This window comes from Lemur catta, chromosome 5 (genome assembly GCF_020740605.2).
Source record: "Lemur catta isolate mLemCat1 chromosome 5, mLemCat1.pri, whole genome shotgun sequence".
Classification (NCBI taxonomy): Eukaryota; Metazoa; Chordata; class Mammalia; order Primates; family Lemuridae; genus Lemur; species Lemur catta.
Window position 1 is genome coordinate 31,762,236 of NC_059132.1, and position 25,010 is coordinate 31,787,245.

General features: G+C 39.9%; 1 protein-coding gene across 5 annotated transcripts in view; it reads left to right on the forward strand.

Annotated features, from left to right (window-relative positions):
• HTR4 (5-hydroxytryptamine receptor 4) overlaps window positions 1-25,010 on the forward strand; it is a 128,932-nt gene that overhangs the window by 38,869 nt on the left and 65,053 nt on the right. For 4 of the 5 annotated variants that reach the window (XM_045552711.1, XM_045552713.1, XM_045552712.1 and 1 more), the window contains exons 2-3: window positions 20,859-20,984; window positions 22,246-22,446. In XM_045552711.1, coding sequence (XP_045408667.1) covers window positions 20,859-20,984; window positions 22,246-22,446 — 327 coding nt within the window. Of the gene's footprint in view, window positions 1-20,858; window positions 20,985-22,245; window positions 22,447-25,010 lie in introns of those variants that run through there. The other variant, XM_045552709.1, reaches the window with a different exon arrangement.

The following is a 25,010-nucleotide window of genomic DNA, read 5'->3' on the forward strand; positions in this document are numbered from 1 at the left end:
ACTTATGTTGATCTTCTTTCAACTGCTGGACTGTCACAAGTCACATAGTTCTCACTGTTGCACCTCCAGCCTTGGTCCCCAATGTTTCCTGCCTTTTTTGGGGTCACCTCTGATTCCTCCTTTAAATTGTAGCTCTATTTAACTCAGGAAGGTGTTTTCTGATCTCCCATAAGGGTCAATGGCACCATGTGTGTCTCCTCTATAGCATCCACTGTAGCTGTAATTTTACATGTAGATATAGGGTTATTGGATTCTTGTCTTTCTTCTCTGGTAGCCTCTGAGCTTCCTGAGGGAAGGAGCTATGCCTGCTTTCTCTTCTCAGTGCCTGAAATACAGTGGATTCTCAAATATTCTGTTGAATACACATATACATGATTGAGTTGATGAAGCAAGGGTTGAATGAGCAAATGGACAAACATGCCTACAGCTGATCTGACAACTCCTTAGCCCCAAACCTCTTTTTGAGCCAGTGAGTTCATTTGTTTTCTGCTTGGAGCAGAGTTTATGCCTAGCTGCTTGGAGGAATTCATGCTCTCATGTATGACCTACTTGGCAGAACAATATGTTAACCTTCTAGTGTACAGTGAGAAGACTTGTGAGTGTTCCAGAAATGCAAGAGAAGACGGAATAGTCTTTCATATTCTTCAGTTGAACAAGTAATCCATAAACATACAAATTTTTGTAGTTTAAAGTTCCAGTAATACTCCAAATGAAAAAGTCTCTCATTACCTTCTACTCTCCTGCCCAAAATACTTATGATTAACACTTGAGTGTGCATTCTTATGGCCATGGCCTCCAGATTTACATATATTTAAATTTATACGCATAAAGGTATGCATATGCATACCTATTTACTTCTTTCAGTTTTATTTTCTTTCAAACACCTATAGTATCATTTTATATATATTGATCTATGATTTTTTTATTTACCCATGTGTCTTGGACATATTTCACTACTTTATGGTATGTGTATACATATGTATATATAAAATCCTTTTATTTAAAAAATGAAATATTTCAGATATAATAAAAGGTACTGAGAAAAAAAATGAAAGAACACCTGTGTGCCCCTGACCCAGCTTAAGATATAAAATATTAAAAATATAGTTGAAATTTCCTCCTGATCAAATCTCTTCCCAATAAAATAAAATTTTCTCCTGATTAAAAAACCTCTTCTAATTTGATCAGGTCCCATTTATTTATTTTTGTTGTTGCTGTGATTGCCTTAGGGGTCTTCTTCATAAATTCTTTGCCTAGGCCAATGTCTGTAAGAGTCTTTCCTACATTTTCTTCTAGAATTCTAATAGTTTCCCACCTAAGGTTTAAGTCTGTTATCCACCGTGATTTGATTTTTCTGAGAGGTGAAAGCTGTGGGTCCTGTTTTGGTCTTCTACATGTGGCTATCCAGTTTTCCCAGCACCATTTATTAAATAAGGAATCTTTTCCCCAGAGTATGTTTTTGTCTCCTTTGTCAAAGATTTGACGGCTATATGAGGATGGTTTTATATTTGGATTTTCTGTTCTGTTCCACTGGTCTGTGTCCCTGCACTTGTGCCAATACCAAGCAGTTTTAATAATCATGGCCTTGTAGTATAGTTTGAAGTCTGGCAAATTAATACCTCCCATTTTGTTTTTGTTGCTTAAAATTGCTTTTGCTAAACGGAGTCTTCTCTGGTTCCATACAAAGCGTAAAATTATTTTTTCTATATCTGTGAAAAATGATGTTGATAATTTAATAGGGATTGCATTGAATCTGTAGATCACTTTGGGCAGTATAGACATTTTAACAATGTTGATTCTTCCGATCCATGAGCATGGTATGGTTTTCCACCTATTTACATGCTCTGCGATTTCCTTCCTCAGCGTTTCATAGTTCTCCCTATAGAGGTCCTTTACTTTCTTAGTTAAATATATTCCTAGATATTTTATTTTCTTTGTTGCTATTTTGAAGGGTATTGAGTCCTTAATTTGGTTCTCTGATTGAATGTTATTGGCATATATGAATGCCTCTGATTTGTGTTATTGATTTTGTAACCTGAGACTTTACTGAATTCATTAATTAATTCCAGGAGTCTCTTGGTTGAGTCCTTGGGGTTTTCCAGATATAACATCATATCATCAGCGAAGAGTGAGAGGTTGATCTCTTCTGTCCCAATTTGGACACCCTTGATTCTGCTCTCTTGCCTGATAGCTCTCGCAAGGACTTCCAATACTATGTTGAAAAGTAATGGGGACAGCAGGCAGCCTTGTCTGGTTCCAGTTCGAAGTGGGAATGCTTTCAGTTTTTCCCCATTCAGTATGATGTTGGCTATGGGTTTGTCATATATGACTTGTATCATTTTTAGATAGGCCCCATCTATGCCTATTTTGTTAAGTGTTCTTATCATAAAAGGGTGTTCAATTTTGTCAAATGCTTTTTCTGCATCTATTGAGAGGATCCTAGGATCTTTATTTTTGCTTCTATTTATGTGGTGAATTTTATGAGAGTAAACAGACAACCTACAGAATGGGAAAAAATTTTCGCATACTACACATCAGATAAAGGACTGATAACAAGAATCTATTTAGAACTCAGGAAAATCAGTAAGAAAGAATCAAACAAATTTTCGCATACTACACATCAGATAAAGGTCTGATAACAAGAATCTATTTAGAACTCAGGAAAATCAGCAAGAAAAAATCAAACAACCCTATCAAAAAGTGGGCAAAGGACATGAATAGAAATTTTTCAAAAGAAGATATAAGAATGGCAAACAAACTTATGAAAAAATGCTCAACATCCCTCATCATCAGGGAAATGCAAATCAAAACCACAATGAGATATCACTTAACTCCAGTGAGAATGGCGTTTATCAAAAAGTCCCAAAACAACACATGTTGGCGTGGATGCGGAGAGACAGGAACACTCATACACTGCTGGTGGGACTGCAAACTAGTGCAACCCTTGTGGAAAGCATTATGGAGATACCTTAAACAGATTCAAGTAGACCTACCATTCGATCCAGCAATCCCTTTATCGGGCATCTACCCAGAAGAACAAAAGTCATTCTGTAACAAAGACACCTGTACCCAAATGTTTATAGCAGCACAATTCACAATTGCAAAGATGTGGAAACAACCCAAATGCCCATCAGTCCACGAATGGATTAGTAAACTGTGGTGTATGTATACCATGGAGTATTACTCAGCTATAAGAAATAACAATGATATGACATCTCTTTGGTTCTCCTGGAGAGAATTGGAACCCATTATATTATGTGAAGTATCCAAAGAATGGAAAAACAAGCATCACATGTACTCACCAGATAATTGGTTTCCCTGATCATCACCTAAATGCACATCGGGGAAGGATACCAATTGGATATCAGACTGAGATGACGGGGGGTGGGGGGAGGGGATGGGTGTTTGCCTACATGATGAGTGCATTGTGCACCGTCTGGGGAATGGTCATGCTTGAAGGTGCTGACCCGGGGAGGTGGGGGGTTGGGGGAGGGGATGGAGGTATGACTACATGGTGAGTGCCAGGAGCACTGTCTGGAGAATGGACACGCTTGAGGCTCTGACTCAGGGGGATGGGCGGGACATGGACAATGTATATGACCTGAACTTATGTACCCCCATGATGAGCTGAAATAAAAAAAAAAAAGAAGAAGATATAAAAATGGCTAACAAACATATGAAAAAATGTTCAACATCTCTAATCATCAGGGAAATGCAAATCAAAACCACAATGAGATATAACTTAACTCCAGTGAGAATGGCCTTTATCAAAAAGTCCCAAAACAATACATGTTGGCGTGGATACGGAGAGACAAGAACACTCATACACTGCTGGTGGGACTGTAAACTAGTGCAACCCCTATGGAAAACAATATGGAGATACCTTAAACAGATTCAAGTAGACCTACCATTTGATCCAGCAATCCCATTATTGGGCATCTACCCAGAAGAACAAAAGTCATTCTATAAAAAAGACACCTGCACCTGAATGTTTATAGCAGCACAATTCACAATTGTAAAGATGTAGAAACAACCCAAATGCCCATCAATTCATGAATGAATTACCAAAATGTGGTATATGTATACCATGGAATATTACTCAGCTATAAGAAAAAACGGTGATATGGCATCTCTTTGGTTCTCCTGGAGAGAATTGGAACCCATTCTATTAAGTGAAGTATCTCCAAAATGGAAAAATAAGCACCACATGTACCCACCAGCAAACTGGTTTCCCCGATCATCACCTAAGTGCACGTTTGGGAATAACACCAGTTGGGTATCGGACAGATGTGGGGCTGGGGGGAAGGGATAGGTGTATACCTACAGGATGAGTGAGATGCGCACTGTCTGGGGAATGGACACACTTGAAGTTCTGACTAGGGGGGGTGGGGGAGGGGATGGGTGCATACCTACGTGATGAGTGCGATGTGCACTGTCTAGGGAATGGACACGATTGAAGCTCAGACTCGGGGGGATGGAGGGGCATGGGCCATATGTATAACCTGAACTATTGTACCCCCATAATGAGCTGAAATAAAAAAAAAAAACCTCTTCTTCTCTCTGCTCTGACTTTATAACTACTTCTGTGGGTTTGTTGTTTATAAACCTAGTGCTTGTCTTTCTATTTTTCATTACATGTATGAGAATCCCTTCTTATCCTTTTTAGCATCCGCATAGTATTTATGGATGTCAATGTGTCACGATTTAATTAATCACTCACAGATTTGTGGGTATTTATACTGCTTCCAAGTGCTCATTTTTACAAGCAATATAGCAACTCACATCCTTCCATGGGCATCTTAGACACCAAAGCACGTGTTGGAGCATTTCCCTAGAATAGATATGTACAAAATATGCATTCAAATATTTTAAAGATATTGCAAAATTAGCATCCCAAAAGCTTTGCCAATGTGTCCTCCCACAGCCAGTCCTGAGAATGCCCTTCCAGGACATCCTCATCAACTCAAAAGATTAGCAATTTTGTGTTTTTCCAATCTGATGGGTAGAAATTATATCTCATGGTTTGAGGTTACATTTCCTAACTACTTGTAAATGTGTGCATTTTTAGGTAAGCTTATGGACAACTTATGAAAAATAAGAGCCACTTTATGATATATGTCATACCACAGGCTCTATAAGGACAGAGGCCACATCTGTTTCCTTCTCTACTGTGGCCCCAAGGCTAAGCATGGTAAATAAGTAATAAATATTGATTGGTTAGTTGATTGATTTATAGATTAATTGGTTACCAAAGGCACATTTATACTTTTAAAAAAATCTCTAAAGGGATAAGAGAATCTGAACTAGAAATAATTAGTGGGAAAAAAATGAGTCTTATAATAGAATAAGTCCTATGGAAGAACAAAAAAATAGGACTAAGGGTGGTTAAGAACCCTACACTTTGAAAAAAAACCAATTCCACTGAGTTTTGAAAAAGATAACAGAGTCGGAGAAGACAGACTTCTTGTAGCCGCTGTTGGATGTAATATATGTAAAATCTTGCAGAAAAGATAGTGTTTGATTTGAAAGATGATTGAAGTATCTGAAAGCAACACTTTGGTCAAGATGGATAAATAACTACATGTTATTGTAGCAGATGATATAACCACATTTTCAAGATAGTCTATAATGACACCGTTCATTGCTTAACTCATTCAAACAAATATTTTTTTAGTACCTATTATGTGCCAAGAAAACAAAGCCTTTGTTTTCATGACACTTATAATCTATTGGGAAGAGGCAGTTAATAGACACTGAAAAACAAAGCAGCATAAGAACATGTTGGATAAATACCATGAAGAAAAATAAAGTGGTGTAGGAAATCCGAGGATGACAAGGTGTGCTACATTACTTAGGATGGTCAGGAAAGTGCTCCTTGATGAGGCTACCTTTGATCAGAGACCTAATTAAAGACAAGGAAGGAACACAATAAATATTTGGGGGTGGTAGTCCAGAAAGAAAAGAAAACAGGTATAAAGGTCAGAGTGCAGTCAACATATTGGAGAAACACGGTGGAGGCTCTTGTGACTGGAGCAGAGTGAGGAGAGGAAGTGGTAGAAGTTGAGGTCAAAGCAGCTGCTGGTGCCAGATTCTGTGCACCTTGGCAAGTCATGGAACTTGGGATATTCTGCATGGGCTGGGAAGCCATCGAAGAAGTTTGAGCAGGAAACACATGTTGTCTGCCTTAGGTTTCAGAAATATAACTCTGGATTTTGTGTAGAAAATATGTCATCAGGGGTGGGAATCGAAGACAGGAGTTTATTGTAAGAAATAAGCTTGTGTCCGGGCACAGTGGCTCACGCCTGTAATCCTAACACTCTGGGAGGCCGAGGCAGGCGGATGGTTTGAGCTCAGGAGTTTGAGACCAGCCTGAGCAAGAGCCAGACCCCATCTCTACTAAAAAAATAGAAAGAAATTAGCTAGACAACTAAAATATATATAGAAAAAATTAGCCAGACATGGTGGCGCATGCCTGTAGTCCCAGCTACTTGGGGGGCTGAGGCAGAAGGATCGCTTGAGCCCAGGAGTTTGAGGTTGCTGTGAGCTAGGCTGACGCCATGGCACTCTAGCCTGGGCAACAGAGTGAGACTCTGTCTCAAAAAAAAAAAAAAAAGAAAAGAAAAGAAAGAAAGAAGCTTGTAAGAAATAAGTTAGAGATGATGGTGGCTTGGACTAATATTAGTGGTGCCACTGATGAGCAGTGGTCAGATTCAGGACAAAGTTGTAAACTCCAAAACATCTATAGAAGGGGAGAAGAATTTGTAAAACTTTTAAAGTTATTCTTTCTTTATAGCAGCTTCAGGTGGATGGGCAAAAACTAGGAGAAAAATCCATTCCTTTAAGCTCTACAGTTTATAGCTACATTTGCAATTAAAGACTTTTTGCAATCAAGTGGACCAATTAATAAGTTTAATAACTGGTTGGAGAAACAGTATGTACAGATTTAATATACTTATCAAGGCAATTTTATGATGAATCCCAGATGTAAGCAATGCATTTTGAAAAAATCACTTTTGTGCATTAAGAATGTAACACACATTTGATGGGAAGTATTGGGGAAAGGTAAAAATTATAAAGAAGTAATTCAAATTTTTCTAGAGTAACATCAACTTGTGGTAACTGTTGAATATATATAATGTTAATCTATGAAGTTATATGTAAAAAATATTGGTATATTATGTGTGTAAATATTAAGTACTTTATATGTATCATTTACCTGTACATATTTATTTGTATATATGTAAGCATGTATGTATGTATATGTATATCACATACATATACCAAGCTTGCATTTGATTTTTACTCTGCAACATTCAGGTATAAGAAATGCCACATTTCTTTTAATCTCTAAATTGGTTAACTTGTCTATGAGCTTTTCAAGCTAGGTTTTAAGGGGAAATTCAACCTCAGACGTTTTGTGAACCTCTCCTTCTTTCTGAGTCAAACTGGACCTTTTGCTTTTCAGTTCACACTGGTCACCACCTCCTCGGCAGGTCCCTTGAGGGCAGGAGGCTCTGCTGCTTCCATGAGAACCTTGACACTGGGGTCTTCCATCCCAGCGGTTGGTCTCTGTGGGCGCTGAGAGTGAGTGTGGAGTTCCTTCTTGCTATTCTTGTAATCTGCAAACCCTTGCCTTCTGCAAACCTCCCTCCTTATATCCTAGTTGGCTAATTTAGACTTTAGGTCAGGTGATTTTTCTCTGGTGCCAGAAACTTCTGCCTTCAGCCCTGCAACTTGAAAAACATATGACCAAAGTTACTAAGAGTTCAGAATCTAAATCTTAGTTATCTTCTTGGGATGGCAGAGCAAGGTAACTCTTCATTCCTTCTAGTCTTTTTGTGATTTTAAGAAAAAGGTCCTGAGTTAATTCTCTCAACAATTTTTTCTCGACCCGTATATAAATGTATGTTTTTTATTTAAAAAAAATGTTTTTAAATGTTGCCCAGGCTGGAGTGCGGTGGCTATCCACAGGCACGATCATAGTGCACTGGATATATATTCATATATATTCTCTTAAACCTAAATTTCAATGGCTGTGTAAAATGTTTATGTAACCAATACTCAAATTTAGACATTTAGGTTGTTTCTAATGTTTTCAATTATAAACAACATGATTGTGAGTAATAATATGCAGACATTTTAAAGAACAGCTCTAATGATTTATTTCCTTAAGATAAATTCTTAGAAGTAGAATTTTGGGAGCATGAATGTTTTAAGTCTTTTTTAACATTTGTCACAAGCATTGTCTGGGTATGCATTTATGAAGTACTATAAAACAGTTTTTAGGTTTGCCTGGCTGGAATGCCATAGCAGGCATTTTTAAATGAGCCTGCTTTATACAATACCGTCTTTGGCTCTAGGAATGCGTAGTAGCATGGGCAGGAGGAGAAGGTGTAAGTGGAGAATCTGATTCAGGTAGAGAACCTGAACTTCAGTCTGACGGTCCCTGGGCATCCCCACCATTGTTCTCCACTTGCCTTCCTCCATCCCCAGCCTTCTGTTATGGATCGTGTGTGTGACGGGGCATGCAGGTGTGAGTGAGTGTACGCATGTTGATGGTGAACTAGAATGCAGAAACTTTCTCTTCGAAATCCTCATGGCTCATCAAACTACTGGATACTCCCTACTTCTCTTATGCTTGTGGCAGCTCCCTATGTTCCCCAATTTTTACCCCTTCCATTTGTGAACCACCTTCTAAACTCCATCTCCTGTGAACTTTCAGCACAGTCTTTTTCTTCTCTGCTCTATCACATTTGCGTTTCTACCAGTTATGCCTGGAAAAACTCCAAGATATTCTTACTCACCATCTCTTTTCTCTGGTGCTATTTATACTTGTCATTTCAAAAGCTCCCAGCCAAATTACAACATGCTGTCATAATGATCAGTCACTGACCGGCCTGAGTTGCTTGCTATACTGTGAGCGGGAGGACCAGGACAAATGTGTCATTTGTGTATATTTGAAATGAACAGAAAAGACGAGTAACAACGGCCAGCATTTAGAGAGCACATACTACACACCAGGCAATATTCTAAGTGTTTTATATGTATTTCTTCCATCCTTACAACAACTTCGATGCCCAGAAGATGACTAGAAATAGACTTAGAAGTATTGTTAGCCTTCAGAGTGCAGCCTGGGAAAGGCTTCTGTTATTTTCCGTAGAAACTAGTTAACTCTTTAGAAGTCTATATACGATGTCAACAACTATAAGTTGTAACTTAAGGAGATGATTGGTGGTCCTAAAGCACCTGACTCAGGGAGTGGTTTAGACACAGGATTAAATAGAACTATTGAGTTGAAGAAAGGGGAAAAAAATTCTTTATGTTAATGACTGGAGTTTAAACTTCTTTCAGGCAAGGGCTAACTTGTAGATCTTTTTACTTGTCTAACATGTGTTTGTTGTGCTAGGCACTGTGAATACAAAAATGAGTAAGACAATGTGGTTGGAGGGACAGATATTTAAGTGAATAATTAAATGTAGTGTGATAAAAGCTATATAATATGTGATTATAGCATGCTATAAAAGCATAAAGAACAAGGACAATATTGGGGTGAGGGATGGCTTCCCGGGGAATAAGATGTTTAAACTGAGGACCAAAGGACGTGCAAGGGCTTGCCAGGCAAAGAAGGGGAAGGAAAAGAAGGGGCTTAACAAGTGTGTCTCATCTCCCTGAATGAGAATTTGGGGACTTCTCTGTGGCAGGGCTGGTTATAGAGCAGTGTCAAAAATAAATCTGGAGAGGTAAGCATGCACCAGGTAAAACCAGGTCAAGATTTGCTATTTTATCAAAATTACAGTGGGAAGACATTACAGGATTTTGAGCAAGGGGGAAAGATGAGCTAATTCATTCTGAGAAAAAACACCAACATATTTTGACTTTGGTGCTGAAAATGGTTGAAGGGTAAGAGTCAAGGTATTGACAATTAGGTGACTAAGAAGTAACTCATTCATTCATTCATGCATTCGTCCCACAAATACATTTGTCCCTCAGTACTCATAGGGGATTGGTTCTAGCACCTCCCTTGGGTACCAAAATCCAAGGACACTCAAGTCCCTCATATAAATGGCATAGTATTTTGCATATAACCTATGCATATCCTCCCATATACTTTTAAAAAATTGTTTTTTCCCATGGTTGTTATAGTAGACTTTTAGTTTTTTCACTTTGTATGTGGAAATTCTTTAAAAATTTTTTCACATTTTTTAATTTGTATCTATTCATGAGGTATAAGTGCAATTTAGCTACATTAGTATATTGCATGATGGTAAAGTCAGAGCCTTCAGTGCGTCCAACACTGGAGCAACACACTTGGTACTCACAGGCAACCTCCCATCATCCAGCCCCTGCAGCCTCTCACCCCCTGAGTCTCCCTTGTCCACCATTCCACACTCAGCTTGCATATGTGCACATTATTTAGCTCTTCCTTGTAAGTGTGAACATGTGGTATTTGTCTTTCTATGTATGAGTTGTTTCACTTAAGATAATGACCTCCAGTTCCATCCATGTTGCTGCAAAAGACATGATTTAATTCTCTTTTATGGCTGAATAGAATTGCATTGTGTATACATGACACATTTTCTTTAAATCATCTCTAGATTACCCAATATAATGTAAATGAGATGTAAATAGTTGTTATACCATATTTTTTAGAGAATAATGATAAGGAAAAAAGTCTGTACATGTTCAATACAGATGCAATTTTTTTCCCAAAATATTTTCAGTCCTTGCTTGGTTGAATCTATGGCTGTGGAACCCACAGATACAGAGGGCCCACTGTACTTTTTCAGCATTTGTATGTGCCAAGTACTCTTTTAGGTGCTAGAAATACATGGGTAAACTTAACAGAGCAAGTTCCTGGTCCAGTGATCTCACATTCCAGTCATTCTAACTCGTGTGGGAGCACACCGGGTAACGGCCCTGAAAATCAGTAATACAAGATGAGAGAGAATAGGGAGTCAGGGGAGGTTCTATTTTAAATGTGGGTGGTCAGGAAAGTTCTCTACGTGGAGGTGAAGCTGAGCAGAGACATGAATGAAGTGAGGGGTGAGCTGTTCTGGTCACGTGGGACAAAAAGACCCTGGTGGAGGGAGCATCAGGTGAGACCCTGAGGTGGGTGTGTGGTTGGCTCATTCTGGGAGCAGTGAGGAGTCTGGAAGTCTCCTTAGCTAGAGCGGCACAGGGAAGGGAGGGAGTGGTAAGAGATGAATTCACAGAAGCAGCCAATAGGCAGCCTTGTGAGCTCACTGAGGTCCTCCAAAGGGCTGTGGGCTTTACTCTCAGTGGCAAGGCAGCCCTCTCAAGGGTCGTGAGTACGGCCGTGATGTGTCCCGAGCTAAGGATTTCACAAAACTCATTCTGTCTAGTGGGTGAAGAGTAGGTTGAATGTGGAAAACAATGGAAGCAGGAACACCAGTTGGGAGGCCTTTGCAGTCACCCCAGTGAGGCGTGATGTAGTAAAAGCGAGGGTGGTAGCGGTGGAGGAGCTGGTGAAGGGCCGGCATCAGGAGACATTTCGAAGGCAGAGCTCACGGGGTTTGCTGCCATATGTGAGGGTTGAGAGAAAGAGGCTTGCTAAGAACGACGATGGTTGGCCCGAGCAACTGGAAAATAGATGTGCTACTTATTGGGACAGGAAGCAGATTGGAGGTGAGGGAAATCAGGAGATGAGCTTTGGACATGTTCAACTGAAACTGTCGAACAGGCTAATAACTAAAGACAGAGCAGGCAATGTGCTAGGAGTGGTCGTGGTAGGCTAGGCACAGATAAAAGACAGACCTCTATTAGGAGATTGACAGCAAATGGGAGAGAAGTGAAGAGATTTATGAGATCCTCACAATGGATAATGACTTCAGTATAGGAGAAGAAAAAATGGAGTAAGGTGTTAAGTCTCTGGCTTGGTCAACTGGAATGGTGATGCTTTCCACTTAGTGAGAGAATCCAGAGGAATGAGTTAAATAGGCTCCTTTCAGTAGAGGCTCTTAGAGGTCTTAATATTTCTATACCATATTCTTTAGACCAAACTTATCTCTGGTTCCAAAAAAGCAGGGTCATCAAACTTTTTCATAAAGGATCAGAGAGTAAATAGCTTCAGCTTTAGCAGGACATACAGTTTCTGTCATATTGCCCAACTCTGCCTTTTTAGTGTCAAAGCAGCCCGAGAAAACACGTACATGATTGAGTGTGGCTGTGTCCTAATTAAACTGTATTTATTAAAACAGGCAGTGGGCTGGATTTGGCTACTTCTGCAATAGAGTAGCATTAAGCAGTTTTTTCCTTGCTTTGGGCATAAAATTTTTCAGAGACCGTGGTGAGAAGAGAAAACATATTAGGGACATCAAGCCAAGATCCTGGCAAAATATGCAGCTCGAGATCCATTAGCACTTGGGCCCTGAGTCGGAGGCCGGCTGTTGCGGAGAGATAAAGAGAGGGTGGTTATCAGAGCGTGGGAAATTCCACTTTTCCTTGAGTGCTTATCCTTGGGGTAAATGATTGACCACAGTGGAGAGAGCACGTGTGGTCCACATTTTCCCCGTGCGGAATTTCTCATAATCACAGGAATAATTTCGAGGAAAGAATCAGCCAAATGCTGAAAACATGCCCTGTGTTTCAGTGCAAAGAAAGATATTTCTGTGCCTCGTGAGCATGTTCCTGAACAATTGTGGGTAAAGAAATGTTTGCGAAACAAACTGGAGACCCTACACTGACTCCATATATAAAGAAGAAATGATATTATAAAGGAAAAAATATCTACCTCTGCTCAGTTTTAATTTCGGAAGTTGGGATTTCTTAGGGTGAGATCTACCTCTAAGGTCTAACTTACTGGCGCTATCACGTAGCATTTCATTTTCAAGAATGATGAAATCCCTGGTAGTTAACACTCGGTGCAGCAATGGGCATCTTCCCAAGTGTAGATCTTGCCTTATCATATCTGTCTGGTGTGGCTTTACGTTCAGGCACGGCCTCAGAGAACACTGTCTTTGATCTGGGTACCTTTTGTATTCCTTGCAGCTTCTACCTCCATTATGTTCTATACAGACAGATACTCTTTGACCTTTAAAGTTTTTCTCATGCGCAATATATGTGATCTTAGAGGTCTTTGAAAAGTCTGTTAAGAGTTTGCCACAAGGATTTTACTCCACGTTAGCAGTTCAGAAATACCCAACCTTTACCAACTGCGCACCAACCACCTCCCTACCCTCCTGCTCTCATCTATAGCTTCTTCAAAAACAATCAGAAAGAATTCTTTTGGAATGACATAGAAACTTCATTATGCATAATTTCTGTCCTATAGGATGTATTCCTTTTTCTCCTACTATGTTCTATATCCAGCGTATTTTTAAAAGACATATTAAGCTGTCATCATCAACATTTTGGTTCTTAAGTTTCTAGACAAATAAAAAAACTTTAGTATGCCTATTTTTTTAAAGGGAACTTTATTTGATTTCAAATGAGCATGTTTAAAATTTAGTGGGAATAGCACTGGACTTACAATCAGAATGGATGAGTTTAAACCCTAGCTCTACCACTTAGTAGTTGTAGGATGTTAAATCTCGTGACTGTGCTGAGCTCCAGTCTCTTCTTATGAAAAAGGGACATTATGATATTAGATCACATGACAAGTATGAAGATTAAATGAGCTAACTTCAAAAACCTCCTAGGTGCATTGTTTGCCATATGGTAGGTGCTCAATATGTCGATGTCAAAATCAACCCACTTCTAAGGGCTAAGTTCCAAACTGAGGACCAAAAGAAAGTAATTTGCAATGGAGGAATGAAGGTTAAGATTAAGGGCATCGCTTACAAGGTTCTAGGTCAGTTGTCCTCAAAATGCGGTCCCTGGACCGGCATCAGTATCAGCACTACCCGGGAACTTGTTAAAAATGTACTGAATTCAAAACTGTGGGTGGGTCCAGCAATCTGTGTTTTAACCAAGCCCTCCAGGTGATCCTAATGCTGGCTGGTGATTCTGAAACTCTACCGTTCTGATGCTTCTTATATGGAACAATGTTATACAAATTATCTTATTTAATCCTTTTGTTAAAAAAAGCATTCCGTGAAAGAAAAAAAGCTAGATCGGAGACCTGAAAACTTATTGTAAAAACCTAAACTAACATAAGCCAAATCATAAGAAATATTCTCTCCACTCAAATATAGAATTCCAAATAAGCGTAACATCTAGTACATATCTGGAATGTGGAAATAAATGAAAGCCATACCAATGGGAGCAAACAGAAGCAATTTATTCAGAGCGTGAGTAGCAAGAGCATCAGTCACCATCCCCTTGCATGTAGCATAGATGCAAAGACAGGCAGGGGAGTAGAAAAGCTTCATAGTGGAAAAAAAAGACTTCAGATATGCTGTGTTTGGAGGTGTTGGCACCGGGAAGCAGGAGGTGCACTAACAAGAAGGAGGGCATCTTATGTAATCGGTTTGGAGAGCATATTTCTGTGTTCTGTGTTTTGTCTTAACTTGAAAGCAGATAGGACAGAAAAAATAAGGAAGCTAGTGGTGGTTGAATAAGTCCTGACCATGCTGGGCTGGCTGATACAGAGATTGTCAGGCAGAGTTTCATTGTTACGTGTGGTCTGGCCATTGTCCATTTGTATGTTTAGTCTTTCAAGAAACTTAGGGGGTAAAAGTGCATGTATTTAAAGGAAATGACACACACTTTAAAAAGGTTACGGTTACAGCATTGCTCTAATTATTGGTTATAGGGAAAAAATTAACATATTCATGGCCTCTACTATTTCTACTTTAATTAAAAAGGTATTTGAAAAATTCATTTACATAGGACATATTACCAATGCAAATGTTATCTGAGTTTCACTCTCCTCTGTGTACTCCAGCCGTCATGGATTCTGTTTATGGCAAATGGTAATGATGATGAAGAAAGTACGCACATAACATCGGTACGGACGGCCCCCGACTTACGATGGTTTGACTTAATGGCTTTTTAATTTATGATGGTGGGAAAGTGATACGCATTCAGTAGAAATCTTACTTCCAGTTTTCAATTTTGGTCTTTTTCCAGGCTTGTACACTCTGGGCAACAGCAGTGAGCTGCAGCTGCCAGTCAGCTGCGCAACTGATACTATACAGTATACTCTGTTGCCAGAAGGCTTTGTCCAACTGTAGGCCAATGAGCATATTTGTGAGCACAGTAATGAAGTTCAGTAGGTTAGGTGTATTAAATGCATTTTCCATGTACAATATTGTCAACTTACAATGAGTTTATTGCGATGTAACCCTATTGTAAGTCTAGAAGCATCTGTAGTTGCAAAAAATGATATACACCGTCAAAACAAAAATACCACTGGACAAAGTTAAATAAGTAAAGGTGACTTTTTTCGAGGCTACTGCAATAGGGAGAGAGACCAGAACAGCAGTCTGGCCCCCGATTCACTACAACAAAGGACATGAAATTTTTAAGAAATGGAGTTGGTGGGGAGGGGATTATAGGCCATCTGTGTTTACTAATTGGCCTGACCCAAAGGAAAAGCAAACTTTCTCGTATCTTCATGACAGGAGGTAGCTTTACAATTTGGAGCAAGGTGCCCACTAAACCTAGGCTTCTACCCTCTCACGGAGTCTGAGAGACAGGGGCACTGTCTCCCCTGATGGTTCATTTCAAAGGGATGGCTCCCGGGTCCTTGAGAAGCACAGTCCTAGCTTGTAAAACTGGTGAGTGGCGGTGATTGACATTCCAAAGGGTCAGAGAAAGAATTTACAATTACAGATTTTTTAAAGTAAATTCTCTAAGAAAAGGGAGTGCAGAGCGTAGAATCAGGAAAAATCCTGTCTGAAGTTTAGTCAAGCTGAGAAGAACCTGACAGCGTTTTGATCAGTGCCCCATCTTTTATGGGTAGAGAAAACACCAGGGACCTCACACATAAGGTTAATATAAGATTTACAGTAGAAAAACATCCAATTTGGGCAAGTTCCCTCTCTTAAGTCAGAATGCCTTTGCATTTTTCTCACTGACTCTTGATTGGTAAGAAAATGAAACAACGTTTTCTGTAATTAACATGTAATTCTTTCACACAGGACTGTGCAGTCTGGGGCATGATGGGGGAATAAAGCACTTGTGCAAGGAGGAATGGGATCTTTTGTGGATGTGCTGTGGCACTCATAGCAGGTGGAAGGGGAGGCACTTTCTGCAGAGATCATTGGTGCAATGGTGGAGGCCTCTTGTCTAACATAATTTTATTGCAAAGCTTAAAAGATAAAATAAGAATTGCTCTAGTTACTGTGCCTCCTGTCATTCCCAGAGATGGCCCCATAGTAATGCCTAGTTCCTAATTCCAATTTTTCTTTTCATTTGAAATTTTTTTTTGCTCTAGGTTTTCACAATCCCACACTCACCTGGTGTCCCTAAAATATCCTGGATAGTCCTTCTCCATCTCCTCAATTGGTTCTTCCTTCTCTACTGCATGTCTTAGTATTGCAGTTCTCTGACTATGTAACATTTCCTTCTAACCCAGTGTGTTCTCTATCACACTGTCATGTTTGTGCCTTTTATAGTCCCGCTAGTCCAAGTGTGGTTCAGGAACCAACAGCATAAGCAATGCCTGGGGGCTTGTTAGAAATGAAGAACCCCAGACTTTCTCCCAGACCTAAAGAATCAGAATCTGCAATTTAAGAAGATCCTCAGTGGATTAATATAAACGTTAAAGTTGGAGAAGTATGACTTTGAATCACTGATCACAAGCTATATTTGTTTCTTTAATCATACACTTGCTTGTGTGTTGCCATTCACAGTATGGACTCCATGAGGGCAGAGATTCTGTCCATTTTCTTTACTGTTGTATCCAGTACTGACCATGGTGCTTGGCATATAGTTGGCACTCAGTACATATTTGATGAATGAGAAATTTAATCTAACTTTCTCAATTGATCCATGAAGAAACTGAGGCTTAAAGAAGGCAAGTGTATTTTTGAAGTCACACAGCTGGTTATTAACAAAACCAGCACAAAAACAGTAAAAAACATATTCTTGATTCTCAAAAAGTATTAGAGTGTGTGTGCGTGTGTGTGCGCATGCATGTATGTGTACATGTGTAACAAAACATAACCTAAGACTTCCTTTGCTATTGTCCCTGTATGGGCTTCTGATATTAATAACAATAATTCTTATTTGTGTTATACTTTGTCACTTACAATCCACTTTTATATACAATAACCTATGTGGAAGTTTATCCAGAATTAATGTCTTTATGTTTTCTTTCATAAACTCAGAGAAAAATGGCAAATACAGCCTGCAAGTTTGTGAAGTTTGTTTTTTAATGGATCAAAAGATCACTGAAAAAGCAAAAGGAAAGAGAAAGCAAGATTTCTCATAAGAATAGCTGTCAAGGAAACAATTTAGTGGAGTGGACAGCTCCTTAGCCAGATGAGAACTGTCTGACAGTGGTTAACAGTATTCCTGGAGGGTATCAGAGGCAAGTCAAGGCTCTAACATGGATTTTGCAAAAGTAGTTGCTAGTTTATTTTAATTATCATTACTGGACTTACGTTTGGTTCAATGGACAGTTCTGCCTAATTAAAAAATCTTCTTCTGTGGCTAAATTTTGCTCATCACTCACAGTTTAAAGTTTAGCTGTTTCTAGCTCTTAATTGTCATACCACGAATGAACCGTAACATTGAACTTGGTACTTTCTGACCCTCGTTCCCACTTAATTTGAAATATACTTTCTCTGGAGCCAGGAATGTCCATCACAGACATGATGAATCTGTTTTCTTCTCCTATAAGAGAAAAGACAGTACAGGAAAGATGGTTCTAATGGTGTGAGTGTGGTTGATGGAGAATCCATGTTTTAGGGTATGTTTAAATCATAGACCATAGACAAAAAAGGGACCTAAAACCAGCCAGACCAGCCTGCTCCCAACACAGGAGCCCCATACAGTATCCTCATATGTGGTCACTCTCGTATTCTTTTTGTTACGGTGATAAAATATACAGAACATAAAATCTACCATTAGTATATAAAATAATCATTTAAGCATACAATTCAGTGATATTAAGAACAATTCACAATGGTGTGCCACTATCCATTTCCAGAGTTTTTTCGTCATCCCAAACAGAAACTCTGCACCCGTTAAATAATAACTTCCCATTTCCCTCTAGCCCCAGTCCCAGAGAACTACTATTCTATTTTCTGTCTCTATGAACTTGCCTATTCTAGGACTCTCATATAAGTGGAATTATATGCTATTTGTTCTTTTGTGTGTGGTTTATTACACTGAGAGTAATGTTTTCTGGGTTCATCCATGTTGCAGTATGTATCAGAAATTTATTCCTTTCTATGGAGAAATAAAATTCCATAGTATGTATATGCCACATTCTATTTATTCACTTATCTATTAATGGACACTTGGATTGTGTCCACCTTTGGGCCATGGTGAATAATGCTGGCATAGAACATGAGTATATAAGCATCTGTCTGTGTACCTGCTTTCAGTTCTTTTGGTTATATACCTAGGATTGAATTGCTAGACCATGTGGTCATTCTATATTTAACCTTTTGAGAAATCACCAAACTCTTTTCCATAGTGGCTGCACCATTTTACATTCCCACCAGCAATGGACGAGGGTTCCAGTTTTCCCACATCCATGCCAATACTTTTTGTTCTTTTTTGTTTATTTTATTTTGTTTTAATAATAGCCACCCTGATGGATGTAAAGTTATATTTCATTGTCATCCAGGTGTTCTTAAATACTTATATATTTTCTTCTGTATCTATTTATTGTCTGCTCTCTGTTTTGCTGATTTCTGTTTCCCTAGGGCATACAACATAGTAGGTGTTCAGAGTACTCAGAAAATATCATTGAATGAATGAATGCATAAATACTCTCTTATTTCAAATGACAGCCCTTCAGATAGTTAAAAGTAGCTTTTGTGTCTCATCCCTGGACTTTCTCTTCTCCAGGTAGAATCTCTTCTGTACTTTCAACCAGTCTTCAGAGACATTGAATAATAAACCTTACCATTACGAGCACAATATGTCTCTCTTTTACTCAATCAGCAAAAAACAGAGCATTTACTATCTATTACATATTACTATATGCTACACATTCTGTAGACTACACACTGTGCCAGGCACTAGGAATTACGAAAAAGATAACCAAAAGTCAACTTGTTGGGGAGGAGCACACACAATAATTAATGACAAAAGTGATTTCAGATAATAATGAATGCTATAGAGAAAATGAAAAATGTTTGCTGGCCAGGGCACATTATATGGGCATTAAATTTAATCTGAAACCTCAATGACAAGAAGAAGCCAGACACTGAAGGAGCATGCCAGAAAGAAGGTGCATCACATACAGAGGCCCTGAGAGGGGAGAAGTTCAGAGAGGGTCTCTGAGTCAGAGCCTCTGTAAGGACAAGGAAAAGAACCACTATCACCTCCTTTGTCAGGCACTTTACCTCCATTAACATAGCCTAAGGGTAAATTAATTTTTGGTGGCCACATCACCCTATTGAGAGCTTTTCCTCATTGAATTAAATCTTCCCTGTCCAACGTGTGTACTGTTGATAGTTGGAACTTAAGTGTGGAAGGGTGATTTAGATGAACACACCTGGAATTTTCTTTTCATCTGAACCCCAGCCCTAAACACTTCAATCAATCAATCTATAAAAACACTTCTCAGCAGAGTACAGAGACTTTCTCATTCTCCAGCCACTCTGAGACTGGTTCCTTATTCCAGCTGGCACCTTGTATTCTATGCTAGCCGAATGGAAGAGGTTTTGGACAAGGACAAGGCCAGGATTAGCGGGCCACTGCCATTTGGGGCCAGTAGCCATCTTGATTTTCAGTCAGAGACACTCAGGAAAGACAGATCATTCTTGATTCTTGGGACTCCGTGTTCTCAGTGGTGGTCTCAGAGGAGAGCAGCCTCTCCCAGACCAGCCACTAACGTGTTCTGACAACTCAGGTCCCCTTTATGGGCCCTAGTTTTCCCATATTGAAATGTGGGGTCTGGGTTTGGGAGTTTTAAGATCCTTTGAAACTTCATGTTTTAAAGAACATTTTATTACACTATAAAAAAGAAAAAATTTCTATAGCTTCTGAATAACCTGCAGATGATACGCTGCCATTGATAGAGGATCTTCACTTCCAAGTTAATAAAACAAAATGCTGAGTGTACACGGGGAAGGCAACATTTGTAGAATCAAATCAGATGCTGAAATTGACAATTACACAAGTCTGAACTGTTAAAATCATCGCATGTGGTGGGCACCAAAAGAAACTTGGTTTAGGTCAGTGAGAGGAATCATTGAGCTTGTTGATTGGCCTCTGTCTTTCCAATGGACTTCACAGACAAACTGAGATCAGTTTGTCCAGGTGAACTGATGGAAGAATAACCTTCAAGCCATGATCTTGTGCCCCTGGGGCAGCACACCTGCAAACAGCAGCTTCCACCTGTGCCGGAATGGGACATTGAAGACAGGATGGCTTTGCCTTCGTGTGGACCCTGGTTCTAGTTACTGTCATTTATTCATTCAGTATTTACAATCTAGTTAGGTATGTACACAAACGGGAATCAACCTGATGTCTGAGTACAAACTGAGCCAAGTGCTCTGAAAGAAAGCCACGAGTTCTCAGATGGAGGACAGCTGTGCCATCCCAGGCTAGTTAATTCACCTCTCTGAGCTTCTTCCTCCTTATTATGTAGGAGTTAACCAGGAAAACACGCCAAGTGAAGAGTTCAGACCTTGGTGCACAGTAAGTGTGTGTTGCAGCTGCTGATGGTGAAGTTACCTTCCTGAAGGTCAAGCAGGAGAAGATGGACTTTCTTTCCTGTGTCTCCGTGTATCCTTCAACTCTCTGTGCTTGTATGTGTGCGTGTCTTCCAGTTCCAAGGAGGGTTTCGGGTCAGTGGAGAAGGTTGTGCTGCTCACGTTTCTCTCGGCGGTTATCCTGATGGCCATCCTGGGGAACCTGCTGGTGATGGTGGCCGTGTGCAGGGACAGGCAGCTCAGGTGAGCAGCACGGGGGACCCTCTTGAGATAACATGGGCGGAATTCCAGGCTCTCCCAGAAGAGTTGAGTCTGAACGTTTCATTATAATTTGTAATTAAGCAGGAAAACATTCACGGGAAGAGTATTTGAAAAACAGGGAAAAAGAGATCACACATAATCTTGCAACTCTCACCTAACGAGTGTAAACACTTCAGTCTATGTCCATCCTGTCTTTTCTTCAACGTTGTATTTGTTTTTTTAATAGTAGTGATCACTATATATACAATTGTTGAGACCATCTGATCTAACCTCTCTGTTTTATCAATGGTTCAGGGAAGGGATGGCTGAGAAGAGACTGAACTAGAAATTAAACCTGTATCTTCTACTCTTTCTACTTCATCAGTCTCAACTCTGACTACAATTAGAATCAACTGAAGCACTTTAAAAAGAACCACTATGTATGATCAGTGTGTTCCATGTAATATTTTGGACATATTTATGCTAAAAAGGAATGATTCTTTGTTAAAATTCAAATTTAATCAGGCAACCTATATTTTGTCTGGCAGTCTTTGAGGAGCAGGGTGTTAATCCTCCATAGCTCCTGAACTAATTGATCTAGGGTGAGACCTGGGCATCCATATTTATTAAAATTCACCAGGTGATTCTAGTGTGCAGCCTGAGGTGAGAGCCACTGTGCCGTAAAAAGGGTAAAGGCAGCTGTTCCTCTCTAAGCAAGACATGCACTGATCCAATGCTGATGCAAATTAAGTATAAAAGTGTAATTCTGACCAGTGTCACAAAGGTGAGGCACACAGTAGTCAGTCTAAGTGGGGAAAACGGTGACATGTGACTACTGTTTGTGAGGGGAGCTCCTAGGCAGGGTTCCCTGAGAATGCCCGAAGACAGAGGGCCAGGCAGCAGGTACTGGTAACCGGATCTATGGTTGGAGGAGAGAGCGCCTGCAGGAAGGCACCCGGGGGAGGGAGCTGTGTGCTCAGGGAACTCAGATCAGGCTGGGGTGGCCAGAGGGGAGAGGAAAGGGAGGGCTTTGGGCATAAGGTGGGGCTGGAGAGGTCAGAAGAGGCCGGACCATGCAAGGTTGTCTCAGCCACATTACAGAAGGGGAAACCGAATTTCACAGAATGCGCTAAACATGTGACTTTTCTTTCCTTTTCCTCCCTCCCTTCTTTCCTTCTTGCTTTGCTTCCATTTCCCCCGCGTCCTCTCTTGCTCTCTTCTCCCTCCCTCCCTTGCCTCCTCTCTCACACCTTTCCACTCACAGGAAAATAAAAACCAATTATTTCATTGTATCTCTTGCTTTTGCGGATCTGCTGGTTTCCGTGCTGGTGATGCCCTTTGGTGCCATTGAGCTGGTTCAAGACATCTGGATTTATGGGGAGATGTTTTGCCTTGTCCGGACATCTCTAGACGTCTTGCTTACAACGGCATCGATTTTCCACCTGTGCTGCATTTCCCTGGATAGGTAAGGACAGTGCGTAGTGAGCTCCGTGCTGGGGACCATGACCTGGTGGATTTTGTGCAGTATCTTTCTTTCCTCTCTAATTCGTTGGAGGAAATGGATCTCAAAGAGGTAAATTTGATAATTCAGTTATTCATTCACTCTCCACCCTTTGCAGAAGGCCCTTTTGTAGTCAAGCCCCTGTCTAAGGCACTGCAGAAACAGGTTAGTAAGACCTACAACCTGCCTGCAAGGAGCTTACAATCTAAATAGCAATAGGTACCAACAATCAAGTTTTCTAAAGAGTTCTAAATTTTATACTGATGGCATGAACACCATCCTGAGGGAGCTAAGTGGCAAGAATTAATATCTCTGCCCAGAGGGCAGCGAGGACAGTTCAGAATGATAGTGTCCTATGTTTGAACATGACCTTTTCCTGAAAATATGCCTAGTTAATAATTCTGTATACATGTTTAGGTATGTGCATGTCATTGTGGAGCTTCTTTTCCAGAAAGTTACAGATGATAATAAAATTTCCAATAATTGCATGGTTTGGGGACTTGAGTCTAGAATTTCATTCATGTTGCATAATTTTACTCTTTTTCTTTATTTTTGACTTCAGGAGGTTTAATGATTTCCATCTTTGCCTCATTTGTTGGAGATGTATATTTATCGCTTGTATCATCACTTTTCATTTTCCAATTCCCGCTCATTTGTATTCAATAATAAAGGAAGAATGCAATTTAAAAGTCAGATGATTACATGAACATATGCTGCTGTCAGTGTAGTTGTATCTTAGGGGATAGTTACTAAAAGAAAGTGTATGGTGAAGATTACATGTTATTAATATCAGAATTAGCAGGGATGATCTCTTACTATCTCTTTAGCAGTCAACAGACCCACAATTTCCTCTAGTCTTGGGATAGATCGTTGTTTCTTTGATGGTTGGGAAAAGTAGTTGAGTGAAATTAGAGATTTTGGAATTAAAATATCTAAAATAGTTACCTTTAAACACTAAAATCATAGTCCTCCCAGAGAGTCACTCACACTGGGAGAGGTGCTTACAACCTGAAACCAATTCATGGGACAGTGGATTCATCTCCTATCTCTTGGGACACATGTGCATTGATTGAAATGGCAGATGTAATGGCCTCTTCTGTTTAAATTGTTCTTTCTCTTTCACTTTGCTGATAACATATAGTTGAATGTGCTTAAATTAAATGCATGTATAATGAGACTCCATTATATAGCTAGAGATAATGACACTGGTAAAATCTAACTGTTGGCCTGCAGCCAGACCCATCTGATGTCATGGTTTGATATTTGTGTTTATTGGCGTGTTTACAATAGTCTGACTTCACTGCATGAAAGACTTTTTTAAGGCAGTTAGTATACACTGTATGAAAGTTCACATTGTAGAAAATAACATTTAAGGGAGTTGAAAACCTATGAAAATCATGTTGGGTAACCTGCATATGAGTGTTGCTGAAATGAGTGGTGAGATGGGGAGTATTATAGGAACCTGGAGAAGGCAAGGCTGGGGACACAGGGAAGCCTGAGGTAACCTTGAGGTCTGGGTAAAAGCAAAGGGAAGAAAAGCCAGGTAGGAGTTAAGAGTGGGGGAAGGTGCAGAGTCACCTGTCTAGTATGGAGAGTTTCCTCTGGGCAGCCCTGAAAGAAGGTCTGGAGTTTGTCTAGGAAGGTTTGGCCTCAGAGTTCCAGATTTGTGCTCACATTCTTTTGACACCAGGAAACTTTCCTTGAGTAGGCCTGAGTTGTCATGAAGCAAGATGAAGTTGGTCATTAAGAACCCTCTGCTCTAGAACTGAAGAGATTTGGTTTCAAATCCCAGCTCTTCCAACTTTTAGCTCTAAACATGGTAATAAGTTACTACTAAGCCTTTCTGAATTTGAGTTTTGAGTTTTCTTGTCTCTAAAAATGGGGAGGATCACACTTATTTTATAGGATCACAGTTCGGACTACATTAGATAATCCATTTAAGGCATAGTTTTGACCCAGGTTGGCCCAGTATTCCATGTTAGTGGATGTTGTTGTCAATTTCACTTTCTCTTAACTATCTATATCCATAATGTCCCCAAACTTGGACCTCCTCAGTGAGTAGCTGCTCCAGTGGCTACATACTCTTTCTTATCCCTAACCTTTAAATGACAAGTTTTATTGATTTTTCCTTCCTAAATAGATCTAGTCTGTTTCTCTCCATCTCTATCATCGTAGTCTAAACTAATATCATCTTTTGCATAAATCACTGCAACATCCTCCTAAATGTTCTCTCCAAATCTATTTTATCCCCCTCCAATCCATTTGCCATTCACAAGATCGAATAGCCAGTTTGTAAAAGTGCTGCTCTGATCCCGTTGCTTCTTTGCTTAACGCTCCTCAGTGGCTATTCATTGCTCTGAGGATCAAGACCAGACTCCTGGGGGGTTTTTCACAGTCTGCTTCACATCTACATCCTCCACCTCCTTGCATGCCCTTCCCAGGCTCCTACGGAGGCTCCAGCCACCCTTGCCTACTTTCTCTTTCTCTGGTGCTCTATGCTTAGCAACCTCAGAGCCTTGGCTCCTCCC